The sequence below is a fragment of the Macrobrachium nipponense genome, chromosome 8, assembly GCF_015104395.2.
Source record: "Macrobrachium nipponense isolate FS-2020 chromosome 8, ASM1510439v2, whole genome shotgun sequence".
NCBI lineage: Eukaryota > Metazoa > Arthropoda > Malacostraca > Decapoda > Palaemonidae > Macrobrachium > Macrobrachium nipponense.
This window is the reverse complement of record NC_087203.1, coordinates 88,572,540-88,590,704: the sequence shown is the minus strand read 5'-3', so window position 1 is coordinate 88,590,704 and position 18,165 is coordinate 88,572,540. Positions and strand designations below refer to the sequence as shown.

At 38.3% G+C, this 18,165-nt stretch overlaps 1 protein-coding gene across 1 annotated transcript in view; it reads left to right on the top strand.

Annotated features, from left to right (window-relative positions):
- Positions 1-3,192: 3,192 nt before the first annotated feature.
- LOC135222915 (cytochrome b-c1 complex subunit 2, mitochondrial-like) overlaps positions 3,193-18,165 on the top strand; it is a 34,412-nt gene continuing 19,439 nt past the window's right edge. Inside the window, exons 1-3 of the mRNA XM_064261345.1 lie at positions 3,193-3,348; positions 13,037-13,185; positions 17,958-18,149. Of these exons, the coding sequence (XP_064117415.1) occupies positions 3,304-3,348; positions 13,037-13,185; positions 17,958-18,149 (386 nt within the window). The 5' untranslated portion in view covers positions 3,193-3,303. The remainder of the gene's footprint in view (positions 3,349-13,036; positions 13,186-17,957; positions 18,150-18,165) is intronic.

The window sequence follows — 18,165 nt, the reverse complement described above, 5'->3', positions numbered from 1 at the left end:
TCATTAATTTTCACCGAGTTCATGTTGAGTCACCGAGTCGGCCCTCATATAATATATCATTAATAGCTTTTCTAGCGTAAATTTGCTGGTTTTCTTCTAATTTTTAAATTCCTCTGCCCAGCTCTGTCCTAATGGATCCACACCATCGTCCTTTTCAAGGTGCTTACAAGCTAACTCTAGTAATTTTATTTTTTTCCCCTCAGCAGCAACTTTTCTTTTCTTTGTGGATTTTTGTGTGTCACATCCAGAGGTCCCTGGTACCTAGAAAACACGGGGAATGGTTGAAAGTCAATTATTACATTATATATTGTGATAAACATCATATAAAATCTTAACATTACAGAACAAATGTGTCTTGTGTCAAGAAATTAACTAAAGCACGGGTTTTCACTCTCGGGTTTCTGACAGGGACGGATCCAGGGGGGGAGGGGGGGGGGGGGGGGAGGGGGGATGCATCCTCCCACTGGTCCAAAAAAAGATTGTACTAAAGACCGACCCAAACTAAGCTTAATTAAAAAGTCAGTGAGGATGTGATCCCCCTGCCCTCAAGCAAAAATAAACAAAATAAAAAAATAATATATATATATATATATATATATATATATATATATATATATATATATATATATATATGTATATATATATTTAGAGATTTTGTTTGTGAATAAAACAAATATATATAAATGGAAGATTTTCCTCCCCCATCCCCTCCCACAAAAAAAATTCTGGATCCGTCCCTGGTTCGTGAACCCCCAGGGATTCACAACATTTCCATTGGCATTTAGATGAATGATGAAAAAAATATCTAAAAGTAATTCTGCAGAGAAAGAGAGAGAAAAAGGGGCCGGATTGTGTGTGTGTTCCTTTGATGATATCTTTAGTAGTATCATTCTATAATGAATTTGTAACCAAATTAACATTTAAGGGTATTATTTGGAAGATATTTATGTATCCTATTAATATTCACAGATACCAGAGAGCGAGGAGGAATGGATGTCAGTGTCTGAAGAGTTTGATCGAAAATGGGACTTTCCTCACTGCCTCGGAGCTATTGATGGAAAACATGTTAAAATTACAAAGCCATAGAACTCTGGTTCTTACTACTATAATTATAAAGGTACTTTTAGTGTAGTTTTAATGGCTATAGTTAATGCCAAATGTCAGTTCCTTATGGTACACTATAGGAACAAATGGAAGAGTCTCAGATGGGGGTGTTTATGGAAACACAAGATTTAGTCAGGACTTAACAGAGGATAAACTACACATTCCTGCACCAAGCCCTCTACCAGGAACAACTGATCCTGTTCCTTATGTTTTAATAGGGGATGATGCGTTCCCTCTGTTGGAGAATATCATGAAGCCATATAGTCATGCCAATCTTACTAAAGAACAACAGATATACAATTATAGGGTGTCACGAGCCAGAAATGTAGTGGAAAGGACCTTTGGCATGTTGTCATCTAGGTTTCGTATTTTACACTCGACAATCAATCTATCCCTAACTAAAGTGTCCAAAATAATCCTTGCATGTTGCTACTTGCATAATTATATGAGTGGAGATGGAGAACAATATGTAGAAAGTATCAGTAGAAGGCAGCTCATTCCTTTTGAACCAACTGTTCAACAGTCTTCATTGTCAGCCAAGGATGTACGCAATAAGTATTGTCAGTATTTCAATGGCCCAGGATGGATGCCCTAGCAAGTATGTAGGATCACATGGAAGTTATAGCTGAACTAGAATTTATATAGCTTGATTACATATTGTTTAGGGTAGCTGTGCATTATGTTCTCGTACATGGTACTCTTGTGCTTTACAAATCTAGCAAATTAGCTAAACATAGGTAATTATTTGTGCATTGTTGTAGACATACTGACAGTACATATATAATACATTTACGAACTCTAATACACTGGAAGCTACATTAATAATTATGTAGACCGCAACCATGATTTATTTATTTTCATTATTTGATCTACTATCATTAAGATATGTGATTCTCTACACTGACAATTACCATTATTTCTTGATAACATCAGGTTTATCAGATATAAATTGATACTACTTGGATATACTGAAAGTTGTATCTTTATCTACAGAGTGTACAAAAAACTACCTAAATATATATACATTGCATTGAATGTGTTTGAATATTTCCTCACCTCTTCATCAATGTCTATTGTAGATATCCCTTCATCCTGAATTTCCTGGTCTCGAGAAAATTTAGAGCACCGAAAAACCATAAGGAGGGTACATACATGTCTTCAGTTGCAGCACCAGATTTCTCACTTTGAACCACCTTTTTTAATTCTCTCCTGTAGCTAGTACGAAGAGAGTTAATTTTCTTTGGTATCATATCCTTGGTGGCATTTGGGATGTGTTCTCTCAATTTATCAAGCAATTTTTGCTGACACTTTGCCTTTAGTGTCCTATTTTTGTATTCCTCACTTTTAAGCTTCCAAAGATATGGAAATGATTGATAGAGTTCAATGAACTCTATCCAAAATTCTTGGTTATCTTGTGTGTTCGCCATGGTTGATGGTGACCAAATGAGCATGTATGATCAAAACACCACTACAGACTCGTCAAGCATGCTGGTCAAACGTCTTGTTGGACAAGCTAGCTTCAAACTGCTTGTTCAATCCTTCAAACAAGCCTCTACATTCTCAAATTGGATTGTCCAACGCCAATTTGATCATACATGTATGATAGTCTGTAGGGCGCTTTAAGTATTATTGTATGAGGAATAGATCTAACAGCGTGTTCAAAGCAAACATAATAAACAGCATACAGAAAGTAATTTCACTACCAGAACAATCTGAACGGGAATTAGTGAAATATTGTTACAGATTGTTAGCCTGTTTTATTAAAGTATTTAATAGCCATGAAACTTAAAAACAAGCGATATGAAGAGCAGTGTTTCATCCTCTTTGGGTTGTATAAAATGAGTAATATGCACAGCTGAAACTGTTTGCTAGTATCAAGCGTGTAGTATCAAATACGATAACTATCCGGCACGTTAAAAATCATTATGTTTGGCTATAAATTCAAGGGAATAAACGATTAAATAACAGCATTATGTTATGAGGTTAAATAATTTTGAGTTTTTATACTGTTTCTTATTGGTTTTATATATGATTCATATGGCTTTACATCGAAAAATGAAATCACCCAACACATGAATGTGAACATGGAGGTACGATAAACGTCGATGGCCCAATTGGTATCTCCCGAGGAACGATAAGTTGCTCCTAGTCAGCTGTACGAGCGAAAGTAACCTAAAATTCGATCTTAACCCGCAAATAATGGCATCCAATGCACTTAAACCAAACTCCCTCCGAAGCCTCGTGGTGAGTAGCTTATTGTTTGCGTATTTCTTGCTTTCTACTAGAGTTTAAACGTTAAAAAGAGGAGGCCGGCAGAGAAGTAGGGTACGCAATGGAAGACTTTGGCTACGCAATCACTCAGCTGATTGGTGTTGACGGCTTTCGTCATCGAGATTTTGGTTTGGCCAAGAAGGAATTATTTATAAATCATGTTTAAGCATCATTCGCTCCGGTGTAGGTCATATCGCATTGTATAGATAACCGATAGTTGAATTATTAGGATGTCTAGCCTAGCTAGGCCATAGGGAAGGGTTTCTATAGCCTATTTTGGATCGAGCATTTTCTCTTGGCTGGCTAGCTACTTTCCGGAGGTAAAACTGCTTATCCTATGTTACTTTGACTACCAATGGCACAAGGGCAACCAGATGTTGCAAGCTTACTTGGGAAGGTCTGTGCCCAAGCGGTACTACCAGCACAACCTTCAAGTATCTAGGGTAGATCACCACGGCAGGCCAACCAGGCCACCTACAATCAACGCTTGCCACCCTCCGAAAAAGTACATTATAACGCGTCCTGACACCCGAGATGGGCATCAGTCGCGACTTGTTGGTGAGAAATGGAGCTAAAGACCTCTACTCTCCTTTCGAAGTAAGTATTTTCTCCAAAGTTAGAAATTAAGGCCAAATTTTAAGATTTAAACAAAGGGTACTGAAAATGGCGTCCACGGCAGTGGAAATCTCACCAAAACGCTTTAGAAATTTTTACTTACAACTAAAAATGTTTCGAAGATTGACGCCATCTCGATGTTTACGGAGTCGCTTGTGTCAACAAACTTTCCATTTCCTGTGATAAATCCGCACACCACTTGTACCCACAGACGCTGGAGCACTTTCATCACAACAATCGAAACACGATTTCTCACCAACAAACAAGCCAGGAGTAAACAGCTGTTTTGGTAGAAGATGACGAGAAGCGTGCTCTTAGCTAATTTTTAAATAAGTAGTAAAACATCAATATTTTACATATTTATGATGATTAATTTGAAAATATTCGTTATTGAAAAAGTAACTCGACTCTGACTCAAATTTAAGTAATTATTTTTCTGAATTAGCTAGAACGTTCTTTTAAGTTTGTATTATGACGTCACGACACTTGACTTTCGTACCTATTGTAAATAATTGCTATACTTAACTGTCTTGCAGAACAGTTTACCAGTTATTCATGCAGATTGTTATCAGCTATTCATGTAATTGTTATAATCGTAATGCGCATATATATCTTTTATTATTTACTTTTTGGATATATGAAGATGTTTTACTGCTGGATTACCGCCGTAGTGTGACGCAATCGTTTTCGGTCCCTGGGCCTCTGTCTGTTTTCGCACCATAAGAAATTATGGGGCCGAATTTGCAATGACCAGAAAGTCGTTAAAAGAGGAAGTTAGCATTGAGGGGCATATGTTTTGACTGAGAAAAATACAAATTTATTCAATAGCTAGCTTGTAAAAAATACTTGGTTCTATAAAAACTTGATGACGAACTAAGCAGCATGTTTACTATGGGTTTCAGAGACAGTGCAAGCATGTTTTTGGGCAATACCTATTTCTGTAACGAACACTCGTAACAGAACGAGATTTTGCTATAGTGCATTACACCCAGTGCCGTAATTTATAAGGGTATCGTGAATCACTAATCGTAAAGAATAACGACACTTGTCCTTGTACCAAGAGACAAAAACTCCATTATGCAGAAATGGATACGAACACGCGTATAAAGCTCCACCTACCCTCTCCCCCCTCCACCGCCATCCCTTTTTCTTCTTCGTTCCTCCGCCTTCCTCTCTCTCTCTCTCTCTCTCTCTCTCTCTCTCTCTCTCTCTCTCTGTTGCCATTCGGTATGTGTTGACCCTCCAAACTGGGTATAAGACTACACACAAAACGTTGAAATTGGTGAAATTAGGCTATGTATTGGAAGTATATATACATAAATATTAAAGCAATTTTTATCATTTATTGCATTACTATGACAACTAGAATTCATGGAAACAGTTTATAATAATGGAACGGCGTATGTGTGAAGCCTCCACTAATGTGGCAACGATGATTTTGCCATTCTTAGCATGCAAACATTAAAGCATACAAACATTAAAGGTTACATTTATTTCTGGCATACGATTATTAAAGAAATTCAAAATACTAATATAGACTGAAATCAATGAAAAGTGCTAGCAAAAACAAAAAAGCAAAAAAAAAAAAAAAACATGTATATAATTCACTTTTCCGTAGTCGTTCCTCTATGCACTTTTCCGTATTCGTTCCTCTATGGTTTTCGGCAGCCAGATATACAAAAACGTTAGAAACATTTGATTGTATCTACTTTAGAAATATCTGTAATTTTTCGGGGTAATTTGGTTGCAAAAAAGGGATAATATACATGAATTAAATCAAAATTTTTAAATAACAAAGTAAATTTAAACTAAATAACGAGTAAAGTAAACAGTTTAGGGAATAAAACTTTGCAGTTTCGTCGTCTGTCGTCGTCTGCTGTTCATAACTGTGTTTATGGCGCGCGCGCTTAGAAACCAGGAACAGCAACGGGTTTAAAGTGCAATGTGGAGTGAACTGAGACCAAAATGTGTATACCTAATAACAATCAAATAAGCACTGTGGAGTTTCAGTTGTGATGGCAGTAAGGATAAAAACCACCGATTACAAGGTAAGAATGAATTCAGTTCAAACCATAACCCCGGGAATAACAAGTTTCATACTTTCACTAATATAGGCAACAAAATGTTGTTTTATTGTGCTGATTACAACTGCAATCTTGAGTAAGATCAATAAACGTTACATATATACGCTAACATTGTTCAAATGAGTGCTGGGAAGGCTGGGGAAAGATGGTGGCCATCACTGATCAGAACCTTCCATGAAAAACGTAGCCGCCATATTGGATTTCAAAACTGCCTTGAAAACATATTTTACGAAGAGCTCACATGCATATTTTAGTTCGTGTGGGGCTTTCATATATCACATTATGTTGACGAAACTTCAGTCTTTTAAATGGTATGTTTAGAGTTGCAATTGTATTCATGTTTCACCAATTAAATATCGAGTGAATAAGACCCGTCCACCGTGATGAGGGTTGGCCTGCCGTGGTGATTTACCCTAGGTACTACCTAGGTTAGCCCAGGTTCATCACCAAAGCTAGGTAGGTATTTTGGCTGTAGGTGCTCCATACTACTATTTTTATTTATTATTTCCTTTGTTTTACCCTGATCTTAACAGCTCTTTCGACTATGTAAATTATGTAGGCTAGAAGCCTCTTTCTAATAGGTATTCAAATAGGCTAGGCTATTAAGCTAGGCCTTCTGTAAAGAAGATAGGCCAGTTAGGGTAAAACACCGCATGGCATGCAGCAGGCCAACGTCTACCAATGCATGCCACCCTCCGAAAAAGTACATTATAACGCGTCCTGACACTGGAGATGGGCATCAGTCGCGATTTGTTGTTGGTGAGAAACGGAGCTAAAGACCTCTAGCTACTCTCCTTTCGAAGTAAGTATTTTCTCCAAAGTTAGAAACTAAGGCCAAATTTTAAGATTTAAACAGAGGGTAGTGAAAAGGGTGTCCATGGCAGTGGAAATCTCAACAAAACGCTTTCGAAATTTTCACTTACGCTTCATTTTTATAGAAGATTGACGCCATCTCTATGTTTACGGAGTCTCTTGTGTCAACAAACTTCCCATTTCCTGTGATAAATCCGCACACCACTTGTACCCACAGATGCTGGGGCACTTTCATCACAACAATCGGAACACGGTCCCTTACCAGGACGTTTTTAAGTAAACAGCTGGTTTGGTAGAAGACATTTTACATATTTATGATGATTACTAATTTGAAAATATTCATTATTGAAAAAGTAACTCGATTCTGACTCAAATTTAAGTAATTATTTTTCGGAATTAGAACGTTCTTTTAAGTCCTGTATTATGACGTCACGACATCTTGACTTTCGTACCTATTGTAAATAATTGCTATACTCAACTTTCTTGCAGAACAGTTTACCAGTTATTCATGCAGATTATCAGCTGTGCATGTAATTGTTATAATCGTAATGCGCATATATATCTTTATTATTTACTTTTTGGATATATGAAGATGTTTTACCGCCGTAGTGTGACGCAATCACTTTCGGTCCCTGGGCCTCTGTCTGTTTTCGCACCATAAGAAATTAACGGGGCCGAATTTGCAATGACCAGAAAGTCGTTAAAAGAGGAAAGTTGGCATTGAGGGGCATTTGTTTTGATTGAGAAAAATACAAATTTATACAATAGCTAGCTTGTCAAAAATACTTGATTACAAAAAACTTGATTGACAACTAAGCAGAATACCTACTATGGGTTTCAGAGACAGTGCAAGCAGGTTTTTTGGCAATATTTCTGTAACGAACACTCGTATCAGAACGAGATTTTGCTATAGTGCATTACACCCAATGCCATAATTTATAAGAGTATCGTGAATCACTAATCGTAAAGAATAACGACACTTGTCCTTGTACCAAGAGACAAAAACTCCATTATCCACCAGAAATGGATATGAACACTCGTAAAAAGCTCCACCTACCCTCTCCCCCCCCCTACACCGCCACCCCTGTCCTTCCTTCCTTCCTTCCCCTTCCTTTCTCTCTCTCTCTCTCTCTCTCTCTCTCTCTCTCTGTTGCCATTCGGTATGTGTTGACCCTCCAAACTGGGTATAAGACTACACACAAAACGTTGAAATTGGTGAAATTAGGCTATGTATTGGAAGTATATATACATAAATATTAAAGCAATTTTATCATTATTGCATTACTATGACAACTAGAATTCATGGAAACAGTTTTTAATAATGCTTCAGCGTATGTTTTAAGCTCCACTAATGTGGCAACAATGATTTTGCCATTCTTAGCATGTAAACATTAAAGGTAACATTTATTTCTGGCTTACAGTTATTTAAAAAAATAAAAATACTAATATAGACTTAATGAAAAGTGCTAGCAAAAAGAAAAAAAAGAAAAACATAATCCACTTTTCCGTAGTCTGTTCCTCCATTCGATGTGCTAAATCCGCACACCACTTGTACCCATAGATGCTGGGACACTTTCTTTACAACAGTCGTAAACAATGATGCCATCCGCCTTGAATCCAAGGAAACTCGAGATTTTTCGGTAGAAAGAAGAAGCTTGTGTTAGATAATTATTTAAATAAATAGTTACACATCAGTATAAGGTCATGAATTGCAGAAATTTTTTACATATATTCATGATAATTAACTTGAAAATATTCATTGTTGAAAAAGTATCTAGATTCCTGACTCAAATATCAACAGTTTTGCTGTGAACAGTACCTATGGTGTTGTTCGCACTCTCCTATTGTTTATCAGTGTTGCCAATTGGTATGTGTTATGTGTTTACCCTCCAAACTGGGTATAAGACTTACACAAAACTGGGGAGGTAAGTGAAATTAGCTTATCTATTTGAAGTATATATACATAGAGCAATTTTATCATTATTGCATTACTGTGACAACTAGAATTCATGGAAACAGTTTGTAAATGCATTGGCTTATGTGTGAAGCTCCACTAAATTGGCAACGATGAAATTTTGCCATTCCTAGCATGCAAGTATTAAAGGTTACATTTATTTCTGGCATACAGTTATTAAAGCTAAAAATGTCAAAATAGTAATATATACTTAAATCAGTGAAAAGTGCTAAAATTTTGTCAGACAATTCACTAATCCGTCGTCTGCTCGGCAATGGTTTTTGGCAGCCAGATGTACAACAAGGCTGGAAATTTTTTCCTGCCACGGGTTCACTGTCAACGAACTCAACGTAGTTCAAGTGCAATTTGGAGTGAATTAAGACCGAAATGTGTATAATTACAATCAAATAAGCACTGTGGAGTTTCAATTGTGATGGCAGTAAGGATAAAACCACTGATTACAAGGTAAAAATGAGTTTCAGTTCAAACCATGACCCCAGGAATAAGGAGTTTCATACTTTCACTAATATAGGCAACAAAATGTTATATTGTGCTGATTACAACTGCAGTCTTGAGTAAGATCAATAAACATTACATGTATACGCTAATATTGTTCACATGAGCGCTGGGAAGGTTGGGAAGGAAGGATCAATGCCGTTTATGAACGGGACTGGAGGCAGACGACGCCATATTGGATTTAAAAACTGCCTTGAAAACATATGTTACGAAGACCTCACATGCTTGTTTTAGTTTGAATGGCACTTTCATATATCACATTATGTTGACGAAACTTCAATCTTTTGAATGGTATGCATTAAGATATAATTATATTCTTGTTTCACCAATTAAATACCTAGTGAATAAGGCTGATCCACCTGAGTACGATGGATCCAAGGTGGTTGTGTCCCCTAGAATTGTGTATTTTGGCAGGTCTGTCTTATGAGGTCAGCCTCTCACTAAGTATATGTATCTTTGGTAAAACTATAGGGTAACTGGATGGATTACCTATTACCTTGAAAATTTATTTTTCCTATACTTTTAGTGTTGTCAGTCAACATATATTAGGGTAAAATACTGAATGGCCAGCCTCTACTGTAGTGCGACCACCTTCCTGAAAAACTACTTTAACACCTCCTGTAATGCAGAACAGGCATTAGTCAAGAATCAGCGTCCATTGAAGCAAAACCTCAAGACCTCTACTTTTCTCTCAAAGTAAGTTTTTCTCCCAAGTCAAAATTAAGGCCATAATTTCCAATTTTCGGGAAGGTGATTGCGCCATGGTAGAGGCCAGCTATTCGTTATTTTACCCTAACCTCATGTCTACCCAACATGGTTTAGGACCCCCTTTTGCGAATACCAGATTTTGGGTGTGGGGAAATCGTTGTGAGAACATACCACTGGCCACCTCTCTTGGAACGCGGCCACATCCTGACAACGCTTGAATTATGCCACTATTTTGCAGTTTAGCCTAGGAGAAAACACTTACTTCAAGATGAGCATAGAGGTCTTGGTGTGGTGCTTGGATAGTTCACAACTCTGGACTGATGCTCATGGCAGTGAATTAAAGTACTTTTTCGGCAAGGTGGCTGCGTTCCAGGAGAGAAGGTCACTATGTCGTTGCTCGGTCGTTTACCCTATGTCCAAGATGAGATTGGCTAAGGAAACCATTTATAAAAGGAACTATACTAAACTAACATACCCTAGCCTAACCTAACAGGCTGTGTAACTGAGCCACCTCCCCCTGGACTCCCCAGTGAAGGAAACTCCACTTTTACCAAGAAAATCCCCTATAACACTGCGCAAATGCCATAGCATTCCAGGATGGCCAGCATACAAAAACAAATCAGTTCTTAGGTTAATAACAGTTTAATTACAGTTGACCACCAAAAAAGATCTTTATGGCCACACTTGAAGTTTCACCAGGGTGAAAGTACAGACTTACTGCACTGTGGCTTGGAGCCCCATCAAGCGTACATAATTATGTCAGATTTTATTGGAAGTTACAGGAGTATTAGGTCCCTTTTTCTATTATTACACAGAACAAGGCATTTGTGGGTAGAGATTCAACTTGCCAGCTAGTTGAGATACTGTCCTCTGACCTAAGCAGTGAATCTCCTGTATGAAAGGATGTGATTTGTATGTAGCACAAAAAACAAATTGTTAGTCATGTCTTTCTTAGGTATTGAAATCAGGCTGTTTTATCATATACTCCCACTTCATCCACTCCACATATTCCCTGGTGTAACTCCCTCCACTCAGCTGCTTACTGCCAGTAAACCACCTTGTTACCAGCGCTCGCTGAGGGATACTCTTATACTGTACACGTTGTAACATGAGTTTATGCAAATATTTTGGGAATTGAAAGAAAAAGTAATTTCTGAGAAGAAAGTGTTCAATAAATTTATACATTTTAAGGCTTTGTTTGTTGGTGAGGTGAATTTTCATATTGGCTGTTTATCCTTAACATTGTTTCGGGCAAGTAAGATGGCATGCAGAATGTTGAAATAGTCATGGGTAGGGGGATGGTGCTGATCAGTTCACTTGTTACTCTGAAATCTTGCTTTTCTGCCAAGATAAGTGAGCGTTTCCTGGTTACAGATGTCAAATTCCTGATTCACTTTGAGAACGAAACAGGAGACAATACTTTACCACTCCAGCAATGTAGTGCTTCAGCGGCGTGGTTGGTATGGTATTAGCGTCCCACCCCGGTGCTCGCGGGTTCAATTCTCGGCTAATCCATTGAGGAGTGAGAGATGTGTATTTCTGGTGATAGAAGTTCACTCTCGACGTGGTTCGGAAGTCACGTAAAGCCGTTAGTCCCGTTGCTGAATAACCACTGGTTCCATGCAGTGTAAAAGCACCCTACAAACAAACAAACACTCCAGTAATGTGGAATACAGGCAGTCCCCGGTTATCAGCGGGTGTGCTGGTATAATGGCTCTTATGGCACCGATAACCAGAACTCTGCCCATTATGGCGCTAGACAAGCCCCTTAAAACCAGATTGTAAATAACGGAGTCTGCCAATAACTGAGGAAAACCTGTATGCAGATTTGATGTTTATTTATGGGTTTTACAACAGTTCAACTTCAAGGTTACACAGTTGTGAACTCCACTGCTATAAATCCATCCAAATTAAATGTATTCTTTAGTTACTGAGCAAAGGGAAAAAAATGCATCCATCATTGAAACCTCTTCCTCAATATAAAGAAAAGAAAAGCAAGCCTAATGGAATCTCTTCCTTCAAAGATTCTCAATGTGTTATCAAAAGTATTCATAACACATCAATCAAAGGAAAAAAACTTAACATATGAAACGCTTTTGTCTTTTTGTCACGTGAAAAACAGTGGTAACGTTATTGAAAATTCCCTTTCTTGCATTCCTGTCAAAGGTAGCCAACTCAGACAGTAATCGAAAGAGGTAAAAAAGTTGACATTATTCAAAGTGCAGTATCCTCCCTACCTGCATTTCCTTGTCATCATGACTACTGTCACTATCACTCATTCAGTATAGGTGTAGATATAGTCTAGACTTCTGATTCCACAATTCCATGATGAAGCGACAGGACAGAGTGCACTAGAATTCAACGACCACAAATAAATGTTGCCCTGCAACATTTACACTAATTCCTTGAGAGACTTGAAGTTAATCATTGAGATTATACTACATACTTGAAGTCTGTTCACAGGTGATTTACATGTATTTTTCAATAATTGGCAAGAAAAAAATTATAATTAAAGACTAGCAATCCAGTTGCCTAATGCACTTCATTAACCCTTTCCCCACATATCCCTGACTACTCCAACATCCCTTCCACCATTTTACTTGCTGGAAGCAGCGTAAAGGATGAACAGTTATTTTGAAAATTCACCTTACTAACAAACAAAGCCTTAAAATGCAAACCTTTATCGAACAATTTCTGCTGAGAATGACTTTTTCATTCATTTCCCGATATATTTGTATAAACTTGTGTTACATCCTGTAGGAAGCTGTGGTTTGCATGCTTAGAAGAAACTCTTATAATTTTAGAAATTTGGTATTTAGCCTCTGTTCTTATATTCATTGGAGTGTAATTCATTTAGCTAAATATATTAGTAATGGTACACTTGATTTTTATTTTTGCAAGTAGGATCCGAGAACTTCATTTCATAGTAAGTCCAATGTCAAGTGCTAACATTTTCTTTTGTTTGTTTCAGAAACGTGGGTATGCTGCCCAGGCAGCAGCCCAGCAGTCCACCTTTGCTCTACCTGTTCAAGATCCTAAAGTAACAACCCTACCCAGTGGAGCAGTTGTGGCATCGCTTGAGACAAATGCACCTGTGTCCCACGTGGCTGTTCTCTTCAAGTTAGTATAGTTATGTTTAGTGAGGAAATATTAGCAAATAAATATTCTGTGAAAATACACCATCACTTTTTTGTAGACCTATTTCTCAATGTGAGCAGGAATCATTTGTTGAAACATAGTTTAATTTAGCTAACTGGTTGTTAAGGTGGATGAGTAGGGAACACCTCTCACCCACTTGTTGTCACCAAGCTCTTTTTTTTTTTTTTTTTTTTTGGCTGCCATTTAGTGAGTAAATTTCACTGCTGAACTCTTCCCTGTGTACCCCATGAGGGGGGCAGGCTAGTGCCATCATCAGTGCACCTTTGCAGTGTCCCTTGATCTTGGCATGATTCGTCTTCTTCGTCTTCTTCCCCTAGATGGTGTCATAGCTAAGTTTAATGGCATCACTGAGTGTACCAGTCAAGCGTTGTAGGATACGGGATTTCGTGACTAATCCTCGGGACAAGAGGAGAAGAGTAGATTCTTCTTCATCTTCGAACCAGGACTGTCACAGCCCAATCAGCAAGTAAATCAAGATGTCAGTGGCTGGTAAGCTCAAAGCAATCGGACGATGCCGTTTACAAGAGTCCGAACGAGCAAAGCGGTGACTAGAAAGAGTCTAAGAGAGACTACAATGCCGTTGCTAAACTTGATACATACGCCGATGCGTTTACAAACTTTTTCAATGGAGACTAGTCATCAGAATAATGCAATATGATAAAATTGCTCTCATATTTGTATATAAGATTGCAAACAGATATCTTCCCAAATCCTACTGTCTATATATGTATATTTGAGATCGAGCCATCAGCGGCCTTTAAAGATCAAAGATGCCGAGGCCGTATGGTTGGACAACCATGACGCATGCAAATAGATACCTTCCCAAATCCTACTGACTATTCGAGATCAAGCCACCAGTGGCCATTAAAGGTAAAAGATGCCGTGGCCGTATGGTCGGTCAGCCATGACGTATGCAAATAGATACCTTCTCAGATCCTACTGACTATTCGAGATCGAGCCATCAGTGGCCATTAAAGATCAAAGATGCCCCGGCCGTATGGTCAGGTGGTCATAACGCACCCGGACGTTTGTCAGAGGGTAGGAGTGAGTTAATGTCTCCTGTGGCTGAACACAGTACGTTAGAACCGGAGGGAAGGGAAAACCAAGAGTTTCTGGCTTCGTATGAGGTGATTGATTTGATTAGTCAATTCAATAACCTTTCGGGTAGCACGGAGACACCTGCCAGCATGCTTCCCTCGGGGATTGACATGGTGTTTGGTTTGAAAACCTAACTCATAGGTTAGGTGGTTCCGACATACATGTCGCACATGTCAACTTAGCCTAGCAGTGGGTTGATGACTTAATATGGTCTGGCTGCTTGAATATGCCCTTACTGTCTTAGGTTTGGCGAATTAGTAAGGTTATAAGTATAGCCGAGCATAGACTAGTGCCTAGGCTACTCATTCAAAACACTTTTTACCACCTCAGCCTAGAAGGTTGTGGTTGTAGCTCAAATAGAATAGCTCAAACGTTCTTGAACGACTTTACCCTAACCTAAGTCATTTAGTTTCTGGATTAAGCTAGTCTATACATATCGGATGGACCTAACCTACCCTAAGTTATGGAGGAGTTAGCCTAGCCTAATTGGAAGTGTTGACATAGCCTAACCTAACCAAACCAGGGTCCTATCCTAATTGGGAGGGTTAACATAGCCTAACCTAAGCAAGCCAGGGTCAACCTGGTCTTGCCAGCTTAAAATAAGTTAGTCAATTCTTAATTGACTATACCTACTTAGACTAGTCCAAGTGGTTGTTGGCTAGGTTAGCCCGCAATCTGCAAATGGGTCTCTTCCATACTGGTCTAGTTTCTATATTGAGCTCATAAACCTAACATAGAGGGTTCGAGCTTCAGTTGGCTAGAGCAAGGCATTAGAACCTCATCATATCTGGAAGGGGAAAGTGGGGAGTTTCCCATTCTTCGAGAGTGAGGTGGATGAAGTGACGTTGGATAAAATTCTGGGCTAGGTTACTCGAGAATAGCACCATGATGGTTTTGGCAATATAGGATTTCCCTTTAGAGTAGCATATTGAACATATGCCGTATATTGTAACAGGTCACCGCATAAGGTGTTTCGTGGTTGCGAACTAACATTACTTGTGGAAAAATGAGCCATATCCTATTAACATATTTTCTATCGCCAGAAATAAGTTTCTCTGATGCCGCGTTGGCCGAGATGGGAGTAGGACCTCGGTCCACCGGTTTGGCAGAGGAGTGCACAAACCACTCGTCCAGAGAGGAACTCTTATAATGGAAAACCATGTAATAGCTGTCTCTGGGGTTTCACCCTTCGAGGAGCCTGAGGATTCCATTTGCAATACTAGGAACAACCTGGAGGTTACGCAAACTCTAGGTTCTACCTGTTCCGCCATGTCCCGAACGGAAGGATGGGTTCCAGTAATTAAGGAGGACCCAGGATGAGTGACTGATAAGTTTTATCGTAGCACAATCATCGCTGCCAGGTTCGTGTGGGGAAGAGGCACCACCGATAGGTAGAATTATATCTCAAGGTTTGGAGGTTGACCAGTATGGGCCATCTGGCATTTAAGAACATATCTGTTAAAATGATCGTGACGGTTGGTCTGTGACTGTATCGAAGCTCAAAATTGAGCAATGTTAGGGAGGTGTCTATCTGTTCATTGAAATTCGAGAGTGGGTTCTTTGTTATGAAAACCCATTTTCAATTTCCTGTATATTTATAAGGTTGCCCAGAGGTCCTTGGACAATTTCTTTGCGTCCTTTGGTGGCTGCTCAACAAATGGTGTAACTCATCCAGTACCCCTGGCGGGTCAGTGGTATCTTGTCTATGATGATGGTATGAATGTGAAATGGAGGAGTTAACTGGCCTCCTTCCTTTTCAAACTTCTGTCTCCTTCTTTACTTAGGGCAGTAAGAAGGGAGTACCATCATAAGCTGGAACGGACAAGGTACAGGTGAGTGAAGTGGCCATACTGTTAGGGTTAGTATCAGTAAGATACCTATCAGTAGCAGGACATTCCTCTCTTTAGCAAGGGGGAGAGGAATGATAACAAACCTACATGAGTGGATGGATTGGTTTGTTAGGTGAACAGATCTTCTTATCTTCCTCGGACGCAATGAACTATGACATTGTGTAAAACCCAGAAGTCTGACTCTATGGTATTCATATATGTCTTACATTTGGAAATACTGGTCAGTTGTTTCGTAGAATTCTAGTATTCAGAAAACTGATCAAAGGTGGCAAACTCCCAGTTAGTTAATAGTACTTACCTCCCACCAAGAGTAAGTCTATCCTAATGTTAAGACCGAAGGTTTGTTTCGTATTTGAACAAATGACAAATTTTTAACTAATTTGTATTTTTCATAACTTACAAACCTCAGGTCTTAACATACAAAGGCCCACCTCTAACCACCCCTCTATCAACTAACCTGGGTTGGAAGAATAACTAACGGGGTCACGAGCTAATGATGGATATGTGGGTGACCCCACATGTCTCGTGATCAAGCACAGATGCCAATAGTCCCTTGTGTGTACAATTATTTTAAACTTTACTGGTTTCCAGCTGGCGCTGAGTATTTATCCTAATGTTAAGACCTCAGGTTTGTAAGTTATGAAAAATACAAATTAGTTAAAAATTTGTCATATTCCTATGAAAATTTTTTGTGTACTTTACTTTCAGGTTTGAGACCAAACTGCAGTATAAATTAACTATTGTTTTGCAGTGTATTCTCATACAGCTTGGTCTGGTTTAGAAACTCAAGGTTCATGTTATACTGCATAACTTTTTGGAATGGTTACCGTATGCAAGTGGTTGTTATTGGATGAAATGAAATACGTACATGATATACAAATGGGTATTGCCAATAGCTGATGAACTTTATGCAAAAACAAGTAGTGTTTTTGCTTTTAGGTTGTATTAACAGCCTAAGAAAACTTCAATTAATTTTAATGCAGTGTTACTAAAATGGGCATAAGATAATAGTTTGCGTTTACCTGATTATCTTTATTACGTATTTGATTGTGTAACAGCAACGTGTAGCATTATTTTATTTAGGAGTCTCATATTTAATTTTGTATTTGGTATTGATGTCTAACCATAATATAGCCTGTAATAATATTTTTTCAGTCTTCATTAGTTATGTTTTTACTGGTTAAGATAATTTAAGATGTTAATCACAGTTGTTGGAAATAAGTTGTATATGTTTTGAAATTTAAATGCAAGCAAATATTATAAACATATATATGGCCAGTCATTCCTTGCACTTTTTACATTCTTAGTTATTGAATAGTCATGCAAAATTACTAATGTACTCTTCAAGGCTTGATGTTTTCCTTTCATATATATTGTGGACTAGATTAAAAAGATATTAGTGGCTTGAGCTTTGTGGCTGTCTAGAAAACCAGAAAAATCATGACCAGACTTTATTAGTTCAAAATTCTGTGAATTTTTACTTTAATGGTGGATGGGGTATTCTCTGTTTTCCCAGAAAACTCGAGAACTCTAATTGCTGGTTTTAAAAAGTGAAGCAGCATTCTTCAATTTTCAGTATGTGAGTTATAACCTTAGGGTAAGATATATAACTTAGGTTAACTTTTTTTTTTAAGTAACAGTCTTGGCCAGCTTATGCTACCCTGTTTTTAATATTGTATGGAAGTTAAGCACTGGCTACTTTGTGTATTAGTCGCAGAATTCTAGTTCCTAAATTGATTACATGTAGGATTTAAAGGAAGCAATTAATTTTACTCCTTATTTTAGGGCTGGTTCCCGTTATGAGACTACTGCTAGCATTGGAGCATCCCACATCTTACGTGCATCTGTAGGCCTTGGGACAAAGAACACCTCGTCATTTGCAATTACTCGTACTATTCAGCAGGCTGGTGGTTCTATTTCTAGTGAATCTGGGCGAGAACATATTCTCTATGGCCTAGACATCATTCGGGATAACGTGTAAGTAAATTATGGT